Source organism: Malaclemys terrapin, chromosome 5 (assembly GCF_027887155.1).
Source record: "Malaclemys terrapin pileata isolate rMalTer1 chromosome 5, rMalTer1.hap1, whole genome shotgun sequence".
Lineage (NCBI taxonomy): Eukaryota > Metazoa > Chordata > Testudines > Emydidae > Malaclemys > Malaclemys terrapin.
Genome location: NC_071509.1, coordinates 62,995,785 through 63,017,271, shown reverse-complemented (window position 1 = coordinate 63,017,271; position 21,487 = coordinate 62,995,785). Strand labels below are relative to the sequence as shown.

Here is a 21,487-nt window from a genome sequence, read left to right as displayed (position 1 = left end):
CATCTTCTCGATGCTCGTTCCTGTCCTTATTTTATAATGCATATCCGTAGCCATTCCGGTATCACCGACGGCCTTGCTGAAGGTAATACGCTTGTTGATCAGTTGGTTGGCTCGGTCCACGTCCCCGACTCTTTTGCCCAGGCTCGTATCTCCCATGACTTCTTCCACCAATCTGCCAGTACCCTATCCCGTCAATTCCGGCTCCCGTTAGCCATCACCCGTGCTGTTGTGGCATCCTGCCCCAGTTGTCAACGGCATGTCCTCCCACCATCCCTCTCGTTAGGGGTGAACCCTCGCGGTCTGTCTTCCCTCCAAATTCGGCAAACCGATATCACCTTTTTTTCTGAATTTGGCTCCCTTAAACACCTTCATGTTACAGTCGATACCTTTTCTGGGTTTTTATGGGCCACAGCGTTGCCCAGTACTGGCTCCCGGGACGTTGTCAAGCATTGGCAGGCATGCTTTGCAGTTATGGGCGTCCCAGCCTCTATTAAAACCGATAATGGTGCTGGGTACGTCTCTCACCGTACGGCACAGTTTTTGTCCCTCTGGGGTATTTCCCACCTCACTGGCGTCCCTGGTAACTCCACCAGCCAGGCAATCGTTGAGCGCTCTCACGCTACCCTGAAAACGCTCTTGCTTAAACAAAAAGGGGGAGCTGCCGTCGACCCGCTCATGCGCACACCACATGCCCGTCTCTTTAAGGCGCTCTATGTCCTCAACTGGTTACAGGTAGGGGCACACGACACTCCACCAGTTGTCCGACACATCTCGGGCATTATGAAACACGACCAGTTACCTGCGGTAAGCCCCCCAGTCAGATGGTTTGATTATACACAGCAGAAATGGAAGGGCCCTGTGGATTTACTAACCTGGGGACGGGGATATGCATGTGTTTCCACCAATGCGGGTCCCCGGTGGGTTCCAGCGAAGTGGGTCCGGCCGTGGCTCAAGACATGAATTGCTGAGGAGCCCGACGCCGCCACGCAGGAGCCGGACGACGGCCCCGCAGCACTGGACCTGCACTTATTGTTTGTCACAGCCTAGACACCTGATAATGTGGTACTTGTATTTGTTCGGACTCCTTATTATAGGAGCAGGGGTCTTTGTATGTCCAAACTCTGTACCTTTTGTTAACCCACGACAAAATGTTTGGGTCACCTGGGCGAACCAGACTAGCCAAGAAGCCCTTTTTGCTTGTCCATGGCCACCCCATCGAATCCCTTTAGAACATGTCTTATTGGCTATCCTTATTTACACCCCAATGGTTTTCGTGGGAATTTATGTAATGTTATGTTTTTTAATAGTTCTCCATATATTTCCCAGTTGTTGAATGTCACCTGTCGTCAGTTTTATAGGTTCAAAAAAAGTAGTCAGGTGGCTAGTAATTGTCCTAATGTTAGTTGGACCCTCCTATAGGCCTTATTTAAGAAAAAGGGGGGAGGTGTGGGGATGTATCATCCCTACACCAACCTAATGAAAAGTTCCATGAGGAGGTAAGGGTCACGATGGGACACTTGCCAGGTAAACAAATCATGGCCTTATGTAAGGCCCCCTGGTGGTCTAGGATTATATAAGATGAGGTAAACAAATCATGGCCTTATGTAAGGAACGGTTGAACCAATCGGTGTGGGGCTATACATGTGATAAACACATGATTCTCCTTCTTGTCCAATCCATAGATGTGTTATTATAGCCTAATTGTGTTATGTAATGTTGAGAAAAAAATATAAAAGAAAGCTTGTAATAAACAGGATTTGATTCAGCTTGCAACCATATTGGTCGTGTGCTTTATCCGCTCCGCATGGGACCCCACACTCCAGCCCTCTAATCATTTTTGTTGCCCTCCGCTGGACTCTTTCCAATTTTTCCACATCCTTCTTGTAGTGTGGGGCCCAAAACTGGACATAGTAGTCCAGATGAGGCCTCACCAATGTCGAATGGAGGGGAATGATCACATCCCTCGATCTGCTGGCAATGCCCCTACTTATACAGCCCAAAATGCCGTTAGCCTTCTTGGCAACAAGGGCACACTGTTGACTCATATCCAGCTTCTCATCCACTGTAACCCCCCTAGGTCCTTTTCTGCAGAACTGCTTCCTAGCCATTCGGTCCCTAGTCTGTAACAGTGCATGGGATTCTTCCGTCCTAAGTGCAGGACTCTGCACTTGTCCTTGTTGAACCTCATCAGGTTTCTTTTGGCCCAATCCTCTAACTTGCCTACGTCCCTCTGTATCCTATCCTTACCCTCCAACATATCTACCACTCCTCCCAGTTTAGTGTCATCTGCAAACTTGCTGAGAGTGCAGTCCACGCCATCCTCCAGATCATTAATGAAGATATTGAACAAAACCGGCCCCAGGACCGACCCCTGGGGCACTCCACTTGAAACCGGCTGCCAGCTAGACATGGAGCCGTTGATCACTACCCATTGAGCCCGACAATCTAGCCAGCTTTCTATCCACCTTATAGTCCATTCATCCAGCCCATACTTCTTTAACGTGGTGGCAAGAATACTATGGGAGACCGTATCAAAAGCTTTGCTAAAGTCAAGGAACAACACATCCACTGCTTTCCCCTCATCCACAGAGTCAGTTATCTCCTTATAGAAGGCAATTAGGTTAGTCAGGCATGACTTGCCCTTGGTGAATCCATGCTGACTGTTCCTGATCACTTTCCTTTCCTCTAAGTGCTTCAGAATTGATTCCTTGAGGACCTGCTTCATGATATTTCCAGGGACTGAGGTGAGGCTGACTGGCATGTAGTTCCCCGGATCCTCCTCCTTCCCTTTTTTAAAGATGGGCACTACATTAGCCTTTTTCCAGTCATCCAGGACCTCCCCCGATTGCCATGAGTTTTCAAAGATAATGGCCAATGGCTCTGCAATCACATCCACCAACTCCTTTAGCACCCTCGGATGCAGTGCATCCGGCCCCATGACTTTTTCTAAATAGTCCCGAACCACTTCTTTCTCCACAGAGGGCTGGTCACCTTCTCCCCATACTGTGCTGCCCAGCGGGAGCTGACCAGTCTGGGAGCTGATCTTGTTTGTGAAGACAGAGGCAAAAAAATCATTGAGTACGTTAGCTTTTTCCACATCCTCTGTTACTAGGTTGCCTCCCTCATTCAGTAAGCGGCCCACACTTTCCTTGACTTTCTTCTTGTTGCTAACATACCTGAAGAAACCCTTCTTGTTACTCTTAACATCTCTTACTAGCTGTAACTCCAAGTGTGATTTGGCCTTCCTGATTTCATTCCTGCATGCCTGAGCAATATTTTTATACTCCTCCCTGGTCTTGAAGAACAACAGTTACGAAAGGTGAGTAACCGTTTTTTTTCCCAGCTGCACAGTAACTTTAGGACAAACCTAGGCCACATCCCAGCTTGAAATACTTAGGAAATCCCTAGTTTTATAAATACAACCAGGAGGCCAGGACTGCCCCTGAAAATTGGAGCTATTTGTAGTTTTCCAGGACACATGGTCACCCTACTTCTATATTGCCTGTTTGGTAGAGACTGCCATCTCCTCTGCAATACAAACACAAACTCTCATATTCTTCCTTGCTTATTTCTACAGGCTTTGAAAGGATTCTCATTACATGCTAACAGTATAGAGACTGAAATTTCGGCATTTTTTGCAGGGAATTAAGCACCACACCAAAACTGATTTCTTTGATTATGTTGGAAGCTTGTCAACTATCAAACTCAGCCAATGGTAATAAAGCAAAGCTGCTTTAATTTCCTCCTTGTGAGACATATGATTCACTATATGCAATGAGCAAGGCAAGGTAGTAATGAATTCTTGAGCATACAGATATACAAACTTTGATTTTAGGATTGAAGTTAATTTTTTCCCTAAAATGAGGGGTAAAGCTGTTGTTCATGTGTCTCTTGATTATTTCCCCCATTTTGATTTTACTGTCAAGATGGAGTCTTGTCAGTTTAAACTCTCATTTCATTTAGAATCTGAGCCAGTTGAACCTTAGGCCTCGAAAGCTAAAATGGCAGCACCCACCAGCCTTGCTATTTTAAAGGTCTGTCCTTTTTCTATTTGAAAATTGGTTTTACTTTTTTAATTTAAAAGAGGATCATAATGTTACTTCATAATCCTCATCTTGCTAACACTGGACACACCATGCCATATGGGAGCAATCACATGTTTCATAAATCAGGGAAAGTGTGGTCTGTGAACTGACTTTTCAAGGGACTCTTGATTTCTAACCACAGCTTTGACATTGACTTGCTATGTGATTTTTTGGCAAGTCACTTTTCATTCTGTCTCAGTTTCCCTATCTGTAAAACAGGGATAGTAATAATTAATTCTGTCAAGGAGGATTGATTGATTATTTTTTTTTGAAGGACTCTGATGATCAAAAATGCAATAGAAATGCTTAGGAATACTTGTTTGCTCATTTTGTTTAAATGTGAAGGAGGACCAAAACAGATAACTCATGAAAGCATCTGAAACTTTTATGCAATTATTGTAAGTTACCGAGCTTCCTTAACTCCCAGTAAACTCACTGGGAGTTTGAGGTGTTTAGCACACTTTTTACTTAATAAAAAAATTGCTTTAGTATATATCAAGGGTATTCTAAGTCATTCTCTTTAAATGTGTAATGCCAAGCCAGCATCTTTGAAGTGGCCATTTGTAGGCAGTCTGCTTCTGGTAATTTCACAAATTAAGTGGGGGAATGGATGTTAAGGCTGTAGGTTTCTTCTGATTCAACTCAAAATACTTCAGGATCTTTGTGGCCAGTGCACTCCTGATTCTGCCTCTTTCTTTAATGATGTGTGTGGGAGATCCGACCAGCTGAGCCATTGTAAGGGGCTCCACCAGAACAGTAACCATAAAGAACAACAACTTCACTTGAACCTGGTCAAGGCCTTCTCTCTCTCTTTGTTTTTTCTTTTTAAAAGTAATGAAAGGGCCTAGAGTCATGAATCAGAACCAGACCCTTTCTCCTCTAAATCTATTAGAGCGAATAGCAAAATCCCGTTACCTTTTTAATGCCCATATGCAGGGGGCTTTCTCCCCCCATCCCCTATTCTTAGCTGAATTGGGTCATGACGAGTTTGGTTGAAGCTCTTCCTCGCCCCCCTCCCCGCCCCCAAACAAAACAGCCAAAACTTAAACTAGGTGTTCAAGTTATACATTTGATTCACTCTAGCTGACACCCTTTGGCTTCAAACAGATACAATAGCAGGAGGAAACTTGCTCTGGATTCCTCTCTTCAAAAGGAGGAAATCTTTCAGATATGTCAGAAAACTCTTTTCAGCTTGGGCCTAGAAAGAGACTGCGATATTGAATACAAGGAGGAGGGAGGCATAGATGGCCACTCTAATAAGGGTCCTGCAAGTGAGAGATGGCGTCTAAAACATGCTTCAGACAGACATCTAAAACACTGGGGGAGGGGGAGAGGAGAATTTTGGTGGTTGTGATGGTTTATTTATTTATTTTAACAGAAATCTGACTTTTGACCTTTTTTTTTTTTTTTTTTTTTTTCACCTGGGACAAATGTATTAATTTGCTCTAAATTGTACCAGGACAAAAATGCAGCTCATGTCATACTCTGTCTCAAAGCAGTAACCATGAAAACACACATATTCAGAAGAAAAGATGTGATCTTATATTAAACATATAAATTACATATTATCAGGAAAACATCCTGCATCTGGAGCTGGAGCACATGATTTATGAGGATAGGCTGAGGGAACTGGGATTATTTAGTCTGCAGAAGAGAAGAATGAGGGGGAATTTGATAGCTGCTTTCAACTACCTGAAAGGGGGTTCCAAAGAGGATGGATCTAGACTGTTCTGTTATCTGCTACCACTGAGAACAAGGAGTAATGGTCTCAAGTTGGGGGGGAGGTTTAGGTTGGATATTAGGGAAAACTTTTTCACTAGGAGAGTGGTGAAGCACTGGAATGGGTTACCTAGGGAGGTGGTGGAATCTCCTTCCTTAGAGGTTTTTAAGGTCAGGGTTTTCAAAGCCCTGTCTGGGATGATTTAGTTGGGAATTGGTCCTGCTTTGAGCAGGGGGGTTGGACTAGACGACCTCCTGAGGTCCCTTCCAACCCTGATATTCTATGATTCTTTGCTGCTCTTCATTTTCACGTTGCCTTCAATTCATGAAGGAGAAGTGTCAAAGGAAACATGCATCTTTGTAGCACTACAGAAAAATGACTTGAATGTCGTCCTTTAAATTTTTAAACATATTTGTTGGGAAATAAGGGTGAATGGGAAACAATCCCTCAATGTTTCATTTTCAAAGCTATATGTGGAGTTTTAGTCATGTAACGTCTACTGGTATCAAGAGGAGAGGAGCATATAAACTACAAATAATTCTTATTTTCATTGCCTAGGCAGGGAAACTGAGGCAGTGGCTTGCCCAAAGCAACACAAGTCAGCTGTGAGATTTTAACTGCATATTTACTGACTCCCAATGCTCAGCTTATTATTCCAGCCCTCAGAGTTTTAATACTATTAAAACAGTTGGAGTTGCTGTCAAAGTTACAGAACTATAAGTATCTACCCGTTGAAAATATGAAATACTCTTTAGCAGGAAAGAGTAACTTATATTAAAGAAGTAAATTAAAGCTGAAATAATAAATTTAATTTGAGTTTTAATTTAAGTAACATTTTAAAACGCTGCATTATAGTAAACTTCAGATGACAGTGTAGATTCTTCACATTATCCCATTACAAATATGTCCACTATAAAAGCCTCACTACGGAGAAATTCTGTGTTTAATATATTTTTAGAAGTCTCTAAATTCATATTTCAGTGAAAATCAGAGCCTAAATATTTCTTCAAGATGGCATCTGGAATGCAGATACAGTAACTAGAATTTCTGTAAAAAAAAAACGAGGAGTACTTGTGGCACCTTAGAGATTAACAAATTTATTTGGGCATAAGTTTTCGCGGGCTGTTTTTAGCCCACGAAAGCTTATGCCCAAATAAATTTGTTAGTCTCTAAGGTACCACAAGTACTCCTCATTCTTTTTGCTGATACAGACTAATACGGCTACCACTCTGAAACCTGGAATTTCTGTGTTAGGGTGAATATTAACTATTGGAGCATTTCCTGCTTCTTTGATATATGGTTTTAATTGTTAATGTATATCATTTTGTTAAATTACAGGAAACAGCACTGGGGGGGGGCGGAGGGGAGAGGTGGATCATTTGGCATTCATGTGTCACAGGGTAGTTCTTCATCAGGACTGAGAAGCAGCTTCCTCATGACCTGCAAGCACAGCAAAGAAAAAAAACTTGAAAGATTGATTAGTCTGTAGGTGTCTGTGGGGTGTGTGTTTGAGTGGTGGTGAGAGTTAACCCTTTTGGTTCCATGCAAAAAAAGAAACAACTGAATTCAGTTTACTTGAACTGGTGGTATTATAAAATAGATGTGTAGCAATCCAACAGTAGATAAACATATATTTGAAAATGGGCTCTTCAGTCTAGCAGAGAGGAGAGTTATAACATGATCCAATGGCTGGAAGTTGAAACTAAACAAATTCAGACTAGAAATGAGTCGTATTTTTTTAACAATGAAGGTAATTAACCACTGGAACAATTTACCAAGCGTTGTGGTAGATTCTCCATCACTGCCAGGCTTTAAATCAAGATTGGATATTTTTTTCTTAAGACATGCCCTGGGAATTATTTGGGGGAAGGTCAAACTAGATGATCACAGTAGTCCCTGCTGGCCTTGCAATCTAGGAAGGGTCATAATTGTGTGTGAGGACTTTGAAGAAGTGAAGCACTATGGAAAGGCTAAGTATTATTAAATTTTATAATACCCTTAAAATCTTTTGTAATCAGAGTGAAGTTTAGTTAAACTCCTAATACTGAGAATAATAGCTAAAAAGTGTGCTGTTCAAAAGATCACAACTCTCACTAAACTGGGTTTTAACTCTCACGTAGCAGCAGCTTGGGTGTTTCCAGACTTGTAGCCCAAGCTGAAATGTATCTGTTTTTGTCTTTCTGCTCCCTACCCCCACTGCATGCATTGTTGTCCTATAATGATTGGCTGTGGGACTAGAAACAGCTGTATTGAGCCTTGATTTTTAAAGAGGTTGCAGGCCTTCCTGCTGTTTAGTCAGTTGGTAGTGGTTAACGACTAGAGAAGAGAGAGCGAAGTAGCTGTTTCCATTATAGTTTCAAGACAACTTGATTCCTCTGCGTTGGAATGTGTTTGCAGCTGTCAGATGAACCGATTCCTGCTATCCTCATTTTGACTTGCAATCCATTGGGTTTGTGCAGAGGAAGAAGTGCTGCAGCAAATATTCTTTCCAAACAAAAGATTTTCTTTCCTTCCTTCTCAGGGGGGATGGACTATCCTAAAAACACGCAGCTTTGTATGTAAATATATGCAAGCTGATTATAGGCTGGGGCACAAGCCAAGGTTTGAGTGAGCCCAAGGGTGTTTCACATTAAAATGTGAAGCCTGACAGGATCAGTGCGTCTAACTTAAGACAGCTTCTTGATTAGCATGAGACTGGGTGGCTGCCTTGTTTCCTGCCCTTCAATAGCTATTCACTGTTTTCAAGGCGGGGAACTGTTCAGCGGAGGAGCTGTGGCAACTTGAGCAGACTATACACGGTGGACTCACAGAAAGCAAATGTTTGGATTAATTTGCAGCCTAGCCTCCCAAGCCGGCAGGAGCTAGTGCATTAGAGAGGAATATACATCTATCCCTTAAAACACATCACCACACACACAAAAGAAACAACTGACAAACTGCTGAAGGAGGGCAAAAGGCAGACGCCTCAGCCATTATGACCATCTGTGTTTCCTGGATTCTACAAGAATACAGTTACTGCTGCTTGTAGGTCATATGTGCTAGATGTGTGAATGAGACACATGTACATCCAATATGTATGGATAAGCTGTGGGTGCTGCTAACAGGAAGATTGATCAAATGATTACTGCAGCAGTGGTTTAGGATGCTCCCATGGATTCTTGTCTTGGATTCTGATAGGTGAAGAAAAATGACTTTTACTGTTATCAAAGCGTCATTCTAATCCTGTGCAGTTGGAGATCTGACAGTGCTTCCTACAGTTTCTGGGCGCTCTCTGTTTCGGGTCAAAACCAAAGGCAGTGGGGCTTTCCTAATTTGTTTGGGTCTTTTTGTGTTCTGGCTCACACTTGACTAAGCACTCCTATGCTGAATTGAGCTATTGTTTGGGATCCCAGAGCTTTTCACGCTGCAATCCCCTACCCCCTCACCCCCCTTGCCTGAGAAGCCACATAATGTGCCTTTCCTCCACATGAATCTGGAAGCTATAAGCTGGACTGATTGCAAATGAAGTGTAATGCATTGTGGGACGTGTGTAAAAATTGGATCATTCGAGGGGGGGGGGGGGGGGAGGAACAGACCTGCAGTTTGCTTCATAGAAGAGGTAGTGGCAAAATGTTTGCAGATTCTACCCAAGCTGTGCCTGTAGTAGACTAATGAAACGAAGCGTCGCAAGCACGCCGTGAGGCCTGACTCATGCCACTGCTGCTGGAGGATTAGACTGCAGGTAGCCTCAAAATGAAGAAGACACGGAGTACAACCTTACGGCGAGCCTGGCCTAGTTCAGATTTCTCCGACCGGGCCTCAGACCGCATGAGGTCCCGCAGTGAAAAGGACTACCGACTGCACAAACACTTCCCACCAGCTTTTATTGCCCAGGCATCACGGGGCTACATGACATCAGGTTTGTAATAGCATTTTTGTGCTTATTGCAAGGCTCAATGTTGGGTGTTTATTTGGCTTGCTAATACTGTGTTGATAGGTAAAAGGATATAATATGACTGATAGCATAAGTTGTGAATAATGCAAAAAAAAAAAAAAAAAAGGCAGACATCCACCATTTTGTACCTCAGCAAGATTCACAGCAGGGCCCTCTCAATATGGTGTTTAAATTTATTAGTAAAAAATAAAATAAATGAAAGGAAGTAATTTTCGTATCTATATTTTCAGCTCAGTATAGATAAAAATGACCTGGGTGTCATGATCAGAGCAGCTCCTTTGCTCTTGTGCTTATGAATAAGTATGTGCTGAATATTTACTACCAAACCAAACATTCCTTTTCCAACTGGTCAAGTACAATTATCTCAATGGGGGCATATCTATATTGCATTTTCTAAAGAAGTGTCACCTGTAATTCTGAATGCTCTTGCCCTGTTCCGAGCTAGTCAGGTTTCAGAAGCATATTTCCATACAGAGAAGTGTATCCGTAGTGAAAATGAATATAAATGCTGTATTTGTGTGTGTGTGTGTGTGTGTGTGCATGCTCATGTATACATGTGTTTATTCATCGATTCATTGTTTTAAACGGCGGTTGCATGGAAATAATGGACCCTGCATCAAAATGTTTGTGCTTGGCAGAAAAGAAGCACAAAAATGTAAAAACAGAGAGGTGCGAAAATAAGGAAGGGTTTACTCTTCCAATTAGTGTCTTATGTAAATAAAAAAGCCTCTGTATTTCTAAATGAAAGCCTGTTCATTTTGAAATGTATCTGATCAGCCATGTAATTCAGAAATTCGATAAACACAGGAAGAATACTTGAGAGAATGCTGTGGAGGGGGGGAGAATCCTGGAAATCTTCTTTGTTGTTCTACTGCTTGATTATTGTGTGATCAGACAGAACATTTCATTACTATGATGTCAAATACCAATTTATCATGAAGGCACATTTTTCCTCTAAGGCTTAATTTAGGTTGAGTAGGCAGATTCCTTTAAAAGGGAAAAAAGAGGAGGGAGAGAGAAAATGAAGGTATTTTACCATGCATAGTTGAAAACCGTTCCAATCCCATCTATGCTGGAAAGGTTGAATCAAAGCTTGTGGTTTTCAGTTACATTCTTACTTCATTATTGTTCTTCCTAATAAACATGTCTCTTAACCAGGAGTGGTTTTTCATGTTTTAAAAATGTCTCATGACTTTTCTGTAATTAACCCCCAAACCTAAAGGAAATAATGTGCATTATGTTGCAAATTTGCCTTCATAAGGATATTGTGCTGTTTTGGCAATAGTCTTTTTGATTTTCTCTGTCGTGGGACGGTTCATATTTAAGGAAAATGACAAGTATAACTTATACGTAAGCAGCTGAAGAAAGCTATAATGGTTAGTACTGTATATTGTTTGGGTTGTGATGGTGCAGTAGATTTAGAAAAGAATCTGCAAGCCAGATCTGACTCCAGCATGTACTTCTAAAATCTAAACGGTTATTCTTTGACTTTTCTGATATTCTTAGTTTGAGATGCACCTTGTCAATTTTATCTCAAACAATACTTTTAAGCTTTTCTTTTAGTATGGAAATCAGTTCTGAAGCAGAAGAATCTTTCAGTAGTGTTTCTGACAGTTGGTGGGTTTATTTATTTATTTATAAACGCACGAGTACAACTCAGCTACATTCTTCCTGGAAACAGTCTGAATTCACAAAAGCATTATCCTGACAGGGGCTGTATGATCAAATTTGAGTTCTCCTTAGGATCAAATGTGTAGTGATCTGTATTTTAGAGTAGGTGTCTGTGTGTGTGAGATGGGGGTGGAAGGGTAACATCCATTATAAATGTGTTATAAAATGATCCCCAAAAGGCATGTTACAGCTATGAATATACACAAGACTGATTTCTAATGTTATAGCACAACACTGGAGGAAGGAAACCAAGTGTCGCATCTAGTATGAGTAATCTACTAAAGTTATTACAGGCATAACAAAATGGAAATGAAAACCAGAATTTTTTAATTTTTTTTAAATTAGGTAGAATTTTAGCTGGAAATGTAATTGTGGCCTTTTGGTGAGTGGCTTGCTTTTGTTTGTTTGGTTTTTTTTTTAAATGACCCCTGTTCATTGCCCTTCCAAATAGTTGGTTTGGGAGGAATGGGTACTATATCTAAGCACGTCTAATTATTTAAAGTAATCTCTTCCTCACAGGAAATCCATAGGAAGTCTTCTTGCATAAAAGTTGTGACTGTGACTACAAATACATGCTTTGTCACCCAAAATGTTGTACAGGAGAAAGTGCCTGAAACACATAGGCTTTTCAGACTTCTGCATTCTATTTGTCCAGTCATTTAACCTAATCACCATTAGTATTGTTGTGGTCCTTTTTAATTAAATGCTGCATTGTTTGAGAGTGGGGTAAGGAGAGGGAAAGCTTGTTTTCTTGCTTGATTGCTTTATTTCAGGGATATAAGATAGGGATAGGCAAATGAGCAAATGACTCTTTACTATGGCACTAAAAATTTTAAACAAATAAACACTAAATATAACTCTGAATTGGTTTGTTGAAAATCTGGTATACACACATTATTCCTTTAAACAGTCAAAAATACTAGGTGGTGCTATGAAGAATTGTGTGCTACAAGTAAAGTTTTGGGAAAATGCAGGCTCCTTACTAGAGAAGTGACGGTGCACCATTTTTAAAAAGTCTTTTCATTAATAATGAATAAGAACCAGTTTTGCAATTTGATTTATAGTAAGAAACATTGATATTTAGTATTAGCATTTTCAATACCTTAAGGCAAACTGCCCATAAACTGTGGCAGTTATTGCAAATATGGATGAAATTTATGTGGGGAAGCCCACAAAGAGATTGGCAGATCAATGAAGAATGAATTTAAAATTATATAAATCTAGAAAAATCTCACATTTTTACGATGAATAATCTCTTAGTGCTGGCTATCTAATCTGCTGTAATCCAGAGTTTCTTCAGGCTTCCTAGCAACCACTGGGTTCAAAGGCCATGCAATGTGTTCATTGTTTATACTGAATATTAATTTGCCAGTGGAAGACTGACTAAGGAAAAAAGCTTTTCTATTGCTGAAAAGAAAATTATAACAATAAAGATGTTTGCCCTTGCATGAGAGAGAGATTTTGAACAAATGGGTGCAATAAATTTTGCACACATCACCAAAAAAAGAGATTTCACTTTTTATATTTTTTATTGATTATTACTTAATCAAAGGGAAAATAAAGTCCTAAAAAATCCCAAGCAGACTGAAAGTTACTTAGACTCAGGAAGGGGGGACTCTGAAAAACCACACAAGGTAATATATATACTTCGTCAAGTGTCAGAAGCATTTTTTTTTTTTTAAAGAAAGTTTGTTTGGTTTTTGTTTAATCAGGAGAGATGATCCATGTGTTGTGGATTACACAGCTATTATATTGGGCTACCAAAATTGTATTGGGTTGGCTTTTATATTGTTATATATGAATACCATTCCAACTCTCTCTTTGTGCTATTTTAATTAAAGCTTGTTGGGGTTCCAGGTAATTTTCTAATTTGAGGTTGGAAAAAACCTATCCCATTTCATCATAAAGAAACAGTCTAATGTAAACAGCATGAGAGCATGTCTGAAGGACTTTAAATGAGTACTTTCTGGAACTACAGAGAGGTTACTTTCTGAGAAGTCTGCAGTTAGTTCTGAGCTCAGAATTTAACAATAATGGCATAGTGGATGAAATTTAGCTCCGGTTAAAGCCAGTCAGCGTTCCATTATGAGCCACTATCTTTACAAAAAGTTCGTTAGCCAAAAAAAAAAAATTTTTTGGACAAAAAATTCAAACAGTTTTTGCCCAGTGCGAACTTCACTTCAGAAGGAAAAAGCTGGCTCCTCTCTCTACATCTTTTGAAGGATTAAATTTTGACACAAAGCATAGTACTGGCTCTTCAGCTTCATTTAACAGAGGGAGCCTGGGAGTTATTTGAGAGAATCGGAGAATCCTAGATCTTTTCTTAAGCTTGTCCCTTCCAAATTAATAACAAATGGGAAATGTCCATAGAGGCTTGGTGGTCAAAAGAATACACAAGTTACTGTAGCTGAGGGACTTCGCAATAGAGAACACTTTGGGGCCCGCTTATGTCTCTCCCTTCCTTCAGTTGATTATTTGAAGGTACATATACTGGCCTGAAAGTTACTGTACTGTAATTGTTAGTGAAATAAACAGCATTACATCACCTACTTTGTCTAAGCTCGAAACTAAGACATTCTCCAACCCAGCTGCTTTATAGTGATGCACTATACCAATCTTTGTGGATTCTGAAATGATCTAGGTTGAGCCCATTAATGGATCAGTAAAAATCTTGAACCTGTTAATGATATGGTTGCAGGGCCAGCTGCACCTCTGACCTCATCTCTGGTCTCTCTGGCTTCCAAACAGCAAGCTGCATGGCCAACAAGTGCAGCTTTTCTCTCTCAAACTAGTTTTTCCTCCTCTGCTGCTGAATCGGTGAACCCAGTCTGGATGGGGCCCGATTGCTCCTTTGTTCACTGCCTACACTCCTGACACCCTCTTCCTCATTTCCCTCTGAAAGTTGTCGTTGAAGCTCCTGGCCCTACCCAGAGGTGCTGGAATTAGAGGTACTGGGGGTGCTGTTGTACCCCCTGGTTTGAAATGGTTTCCATTATATATAGGGTATATAATGGCTCTCAGCACCCCCACTGTACAAATGGTTCCAGCACCCCTGGCCCTACCCATCCGTTTTGTCCTCTGGAGAACCCACCTGCCTTGCAAGGGAACTGGGACCCTCTACTGTGTACTGGTCTGGTACCCATTCTGCCTCTGGTCAGCTTCAAAAAGCAAAGTCACCAGCTCTGACTTTTTCAGTTCTTTAGAGAAGATTCCTTTCTTCGTATAACTCTGCTAGCTAATCTTTCTTGAGCTGCTTGTAGCTCATTTTTCTTATCTATCTTTTCCTAGTTTCTTCCTGAAAAGAACACGACATTTTTTCTCTAGATTTTTTCCTTCTACAATTCTTGTTTTTACTACTGTGCTCACTTATTGGAAATTCTCTATTGTCACCATCCTACAACACTGATACCACTATTCACTGTTATATTGTGTATAGCAGAGGTAGGCAACCTATGGCACATGTGCCAAAGGCGGCAAGCACACTGATTTTCAGTGGCACTCGCACTGCCTGGGTCCTGGCCACCGGTCCAGGAGGCTCTGCATTTTAATTTAATTTTAAATGAAGCTTCTTAAATATTTTAAAAACCTTACTTACTTTACATACAACAATATTTTATTTATATATTATAGACTTGTAGAAAGAGACCTTCTAAAAACGTTAAAATGTATTACTGGTACGCGAAACCTTAAATTAGAGTGAATAAATGAAGATTAGGCACACCACTTCTGAAAGGTTGCCGACCCCTGGTGTATAGAGTGAACAGATGTCCCGATTTTATAGGGACAGTCCTGATATTTAGGGCTTTGTCTTATATGGGCACCTATTGCCCCCCACCCCCGTCCCGATCTTTCACACTTGCTATTTGGTCACCCTAATCGTGTATCTCCGACCCTTCTCTGGTCTCTCTGAGTGCACTCTCTCAGGCTTCATGCCTTCCTCTCTGGTAGGGTGAATTCTCCCACTCTTAGACCAGACCCTAGTCTATAGTACCCTGTGTATCGAGCATGCCTGTGCAACAGGTCTGACTGGATTTTGATAGCCGTGGCTCTTCCCTTCAGAAGCTTGTGACCATTTGTGAATACAGTGACCAAAACAGCCGCCTTAAACCGAAGTGTTGTTTTAAATTATACTTTGTTTTTACTGTTGATTAATGGATTTTAAAACAACAAATGGACTACATGCATGCCTATCTTACTTAGAGTCCTAGACAGATCTGTCTAGCTCAGACCCATAACCTCTGGGGGTCTAGGTCTTAGTCTGTTGTCCTTAACGCCCTCTGCCCCTATCCTTAATGGCCTTTCTTTAAATCCAGCCAAAGTTCTCATTCTCCCAGCTCACATTCCCCAAAACCTCTTTAATGAGTGCTGCAGGGGGTCGGAGCCTGTAGGCGGGGCCCAAAGCCAGGGCATCCAAATTAATGGCTTTTGTATTGTCTTTGAAGTGTTCCCAGGGAAGTGTATATCTGTTTCTACACCACTCCAAAGTGCATTTCCTCTCAATCCTGCTATTAAATTAACTCAATATATGCATACAGTAAATATTGCAATAACCCAATCAGTATACAGACCTTCCCCTACCCCGAGAATCAAACAAAAATATAGAACACAAAGTATTCCTAAATTATTACAGGCCGCTCCAAATAAATCACAGGTAGAAGCTACACTCTGCCTTCTTGTAAAGATTTTTCTCTTTTAATGCCCACTAAATCTCTGAAGTTGATTTGATAAACCTGAAAAAGGTGGAACATCTTGCCAGTCTGGAACTGAATATAAACCACATCTTTGCAAAATGCGTTGCATGGTGAAGGGAGATGGAGGAAGCTGAGGCTTGAGGACTCACCCTTAGTCTAGGTCCAGCCCAATGTCCTGATTAGTTGCCACCACAATGAGAATTAATTCATGTATGCACTCATTTAAAAAGCACAGAGGATCAGAGGGAGGATTAAACTACCTTCTCCTGTAAAATTCTGTGTACAGTTGTAATACTGGGGCACCAGGTTTAAAAAAAACAAAACAAAAAAAAAAACCTGGAACTTTGCTAAGAATATTGTGGCATTCTTCCAAATCCAAAGGGTTGTGGGTTTTTTTTTTTTTTTTTTTTTGCAGTGTTCTGGGAGGTTTCTGTAGACTGGCACAAGTGTGTTGCAGGTTTCCTCAGTCTGTAAAAATTTGCAATTTACCTCTACTGATAACACTCCAGGTATCGTAATCTCCTGATACCAAAATCTGGGATACAGTGGCCCAGTCCATGTTTAAAGGAAGCCATTTTTGATCGGATTCGGAATGTTTAAAAATAGTTCAAACCTAACTTCCTCTGAACTCTTATCTAACGTGGTATGGCTAGTTGGAAGAGGCCAAGCAATGGTAAAAGCATGTTGAGAAACTGTGGTCTAGTTTAGGGCTTGTGTGGGACAAAGACCTAAAGTGAAGGCATACCAGAAAAATAAAGTGTGCCTGGAATTTAAAATAATTTGGGATTAACTTCTCGCCTAAAGAACATTATACATAAATCTGGGGATGGGGTGTTACTAATTACAATCATTTTTAAATAATCAGAGTTGGATAACATCTAGTTTGGGTGGAGTGGAGGTAAATTTGCATATAGAAATGAAGGATGCCCTTTTGTTGTAAGAAATAGTTGAGAGATTAACAATATTACATGAAGTAATTTGGGTTTAATTTCCTAAAAAATTGCACATTTGACACTGAAAACTAAATCTCCACAATCTCACCCTGAACTCCTGTAATAGTGGGTGGTTTTTATTCAAAGAGATGAAACATGGGTGGAAAAACAGGGTTATGTTGTGGCTTTTTAAAGTTACAGCAACACTGTGTACCTCCATACATACTCTTGCAGAAGTTTTTGGTGGCATTCTGTTGTCTGAGGACAAAGGCAGTCCTGGGGCTCTGAGGGAGAATGCTCCGAGATGGCAACTACAACTACCCTTTAAAAAGATTTAGCGCATGCTCTTCTTGGGGGCTATCAATAGCCACCAGTTGGTAGGGATGAGGCCTTGGCCAACTCTCTACCATACCCACTTTGGGGTGTCTAGTCAGTTAGGAATACTAAAACTTTGCCGCACCTAATAGTCTGTGCATAAACGCTAGGATTTTGCTGCCCCTGCAAAGGGACATTGGGAGAGTGGGAAAAGAAGGCTCACTGTGCCTATCCTCTTCCCCTGACTCTGAGGGCCTCATGTATGAGAGGTACCATGGTCCAGTGGATAGGGTATGGGATTGGAAGTCAGGAGACTGTTTATGGGCAGGTTCTATTCCCATCTGTTCCACTGGCTGGCTTTGTTACCTGGGGCAAATTTTTTTTTTACCTATTTGTGTCTGTTTCTCTTCCCACCCCCTTCTTTGTCCATTTAAAGTACCATATATACTCGTTTATTAGCCCGTTCGTTTGAAAACCAATCCTACTTGTTCATAATACCAGCAGTAAATGATGTGGAATGACTGTTAAGGACAGTTATCACTTTTACCATGTCAACCAACTCTTCACAAACCAAAAATAGCTCTATTTTTCATCAAATTGTAGAAGATGTGATTCTGGTAATTTGAAAAAGTTGGGGAGGGGCTCCTATTAATTCAGCAGGAAACATTAACTCCTGGGAATAGTTGCAAATTCATAACTTATTTTAAATTTCATCTGCAGTTATGATTTTCCAGGAGTACCAAACAAATAGATCTTGATAGTTTAATAGCTGGATGATATAGGATTTGAAAGTTGAAAATAAAAGAGAATGTATTTGAATAGAAAACCAACTATAATTTCTTATTTATATGGAGTTCTTTTTTCTTTATAGCAGTCAAAGGGCCAAATTCTGGGGGATACTTAGCACCTGCATTTCCCAGTAAAATCAGGCCCTTTGAACCAAAATAGATCAGGATCAGGCCCTGTATGTGAGAATTGTTCATATTTATTTTATCTCCCCCCCCAATGGAATAGAAAGAAGCAGGATTCTGCAGAACAGAAATAAAGTTTGGAGAGCAGAGACAGGAAAATTCTGTTTTTATCTGGTGTTTTTTAGGGCTTGGCTATACGTGAAAATTAATCTGGAATAAAGTAGCATGCGCATTTATAGCGGATTAACTATTCCTGAGGCTGTGGCTACACTCAAAACTTCAAAGCGCTGCCGCGGGAGCGCTCCTGCAGCAGTGCTTTGAAGTGCGAGTGTGGTCACGCGCCAGCACTGGGAGAGAGCTTTCCCAGCGCTGCAGGTACTCCACCTTCACGTGGGGATTCGTTTACAGCGCTGGGGCACTGTTTACACTGGCGCTTTACAGCGCTGTAACTTGCTGCACTCGGGGGGGTGTTTTTTCACACCCTCGAGCAAGATAAAGTGCCAGTGTAGCCACGGCCTAATTTACTCCATGTGGACACTCTTATTCTGGAATAAAAGTGCTTTATTCCTAGGGTGACCAGATAGCAACTGTGGAAAAACGGCACAGGGTGGGGGATAATAGGTGCCTTTATAAGAAAAAGTCCCCAAAAACAGGACTGTCCCTTTAAAAATGGGACATCTGGTCACCCTATTTATTCCTAATTAGCTCTAATCAACTGTTAATTACCTTGAATATTATGTCAAGAGGGCACCAGTGTGACTATATCAGTGAAGCAAAGTTCTTTTGAAGCTGACCTCCTTCCCATCACTTACCATGTTCAAGCCTCACAAGGGCAGTTCCTGATTTGCTTGAGATGCTCAGGGTGGAACAATTTGAGACCTTCCTGCAGGTTATATCAAGAAGAGAGTATGTTCCTCAGGGAAGAGATGTGGTCCTCTTAGCTTGGTTGTGAAGCACCTAGTACACTTTAGGGTGCTGGGTAAATCCCACCCATTGCAAGAGCCACGAAGGGGAAACTTTTGGTGATCTCTAAACATTTTCATTTTGTTTTTTCTCTTTTCATTTCCTTCCCCAGCAGGATCAGTTAAAAATAAATTGACCTTTGTGGAAAAGTTTGGTCTCTAAAATTTGAGACAGACATTAAAGACTTTAATAGACAATTTAAAAGTATTGATTTAATGCTGGCCTGGAAAAGGCAAAGATCTATACGAAAGATCTGAGTTCATCACAACCATTATCTAAACTAATTTGCATGCCCACGTATGTTGTTTTCATTCCTTCCCCACCCCCATTTTCCGGCTGATGGCCTGTAACCTAGTTTCAGAAAAATGAACTTCTGACCACATGAGAGAACATTCCAAATACCATAAATTGGATTGCTTCACTTTGTCTTATAAAAGTGATGTACAAAACTTTGTTGTGATGCTCATTTTGCCTGCCAAACCCTCCCCAGCATTTTAGAGTGAAATATCAATCTCGTTATTATAGTAAGGTTTGGCAGAATTTGATTTTTATTTTTTATAATTTTTGACAGATATAGATTATGTTTAAGCATTTATTTAAAGTTTCACAGTTGCAGGAATTTGTCGGGGGGGTCAGATAATCGAGGGTGTCGGACAGTAATTATCTAATGGCACTAGATGTTGAGATTCAAAAAGTTAAAGCTTTATAACTGTTAAATACACAAATGTGACATGTGATGTTGACAAAGTAAATATCCTTAAATCAAATAAGTTCTCAAGCAGCATTTTTCTTATTTTGCCTATCTGTAAATTTTGATTATCATCAATGGAAATATTTTTTGTTGGTTTGTGTGTGTACAGCGAAATCAACGTTTATCAACATTTACAGATAAATATCTAATCCTTCCAAGTCTATAGTTACTAAATTCTGTTCCCGTGGTTACTAACTGGGAATTTGTATTCTTGGATATTGTGATGACCTTGCTCTACCATCCATAAGCCTATGTATAAATAATATTTTCGTCTGGGGCAAAACTGAAGTATTTTTAAAAGATGTCCCTATGATCAGTGTTTTTAGGAGTGAGAGCTGCATAACTATAGGGGGAAAATTAAAGCTTCAGAGAATAGTTTAGTGGCCTAAACATCGAGTCTGAAATAGGTGCAACACCAGCTTCAAATCCAATGCTTCTGCACTACCCTTTGGAAGTTCGTGGGTAGATACACCAGTTAGTAAAGGTACAATAAAGTCCTAAATTACAGCTCAGCCCAAGGCCCTATTCTCAATTTTGATTTTATTAACACAAAGATTCAAACCAAGAACTAAGTAGGAGATAGAATCAGGTTCCCTGCCTCATTGTAACCCTTAATATGCTGGGGCTTAAGCAGAAAGGCCCCCTCCCATGGATTTGGCATCAACCCACCTTCTGTACTGATGAGGGATGGATCAGCAAGAAGGTCTGTGCTCAGTGGCTCGAGTGCAGTAGCCTGTATGACGCTACAGGCCTCGGAACACTGCAGATCAACTTGAGCCTTGGAGTTGGGAATGCAAAAGTCCCTTCCCTGAACAAAGGCCGTCGTCCCCTGCCAAGTTTTAAGTCCCTGCATGGGTAAGAAGTTAGAACTTTTCAAAGAGAAAATCACCAAAAAATTTTAACAGGCCCAAAGCAAAATATTTTACCCTAACTTTGTTCTCAGAAACATATGAACAATTTTGGCTGAAATTAAATAATAATAATAATAAAAAAAGGTAGTTCAGCCTGAAGCAAACACTGAACATGGAAAATTTCAGCACAAGTGGTTAAAGTTTGGAAAAGTTATAAGCAACTGAAAACAGGGTCTTATAATGGCAAGTGTCAGATAGCCTTAATAATGGGCAGTGCTACCAGGCCTGCCTGTAATATATATTTATTTCCATTACAAATAAATATTTTATGTATTATATTTATTACAATGGAAATGGTGACAAATTCTAAGAAGGGCCTAAGACTTGGGCCCTGATTGTTGCAGAGGGACCCTCATGCTGATGTGGGGTCCCATGGAGCCACTGTAGCTCTCCACAAATGTAGAGGTCTCTTTCTTGGATCAAATTGCAGGACTGGAGTTGGTTCCCATAGAGGAGCTCATCATAAAAAGTAAGTCTGGTTAGAAAATTTTGACAAAAAACAAAAGCAAATGTTTTCATGAATAGTTTTTCTCTGTTTTCCAACCGGCTCTACTAAATGTCTAACACATTTTCTTTAGAATTTTTTTCCTTTATTTAATTCAA

General features: G+C 40.6%; 1 protein-coding gene across 2 annotated transcripts in view; it reads left to right on the top strand.

The window, feature by feature from the left end:
• The first annotated feature begins 9,386 nt into the window (after nucleotides 1-9,386).
• STOX2 (storkhead box 2) overlaps nucleotides 9,387-21,487 on the top strand; it is a 101,138-nt gene continuing 89,037 nt past the window's right edge. Inside the window, exon 1 of one of the 2 annotated variants that reach the window (XM_054030104.1) lies at nucleotides 9,387-9,703. In XM_054030104.1, coding sequence (XP_053886079.1) covers nucleotides 9,538-9,703 — 166 coding nt within the window. In that variant the 5' untranslated portion in view covers nucleotides 9,387-9,537. The remainder of the gene's footprint in view (nucleotides 9,704-21,487) is intronic. The other variant, XM_054030105.1, reaches the window with a different exon arrangement.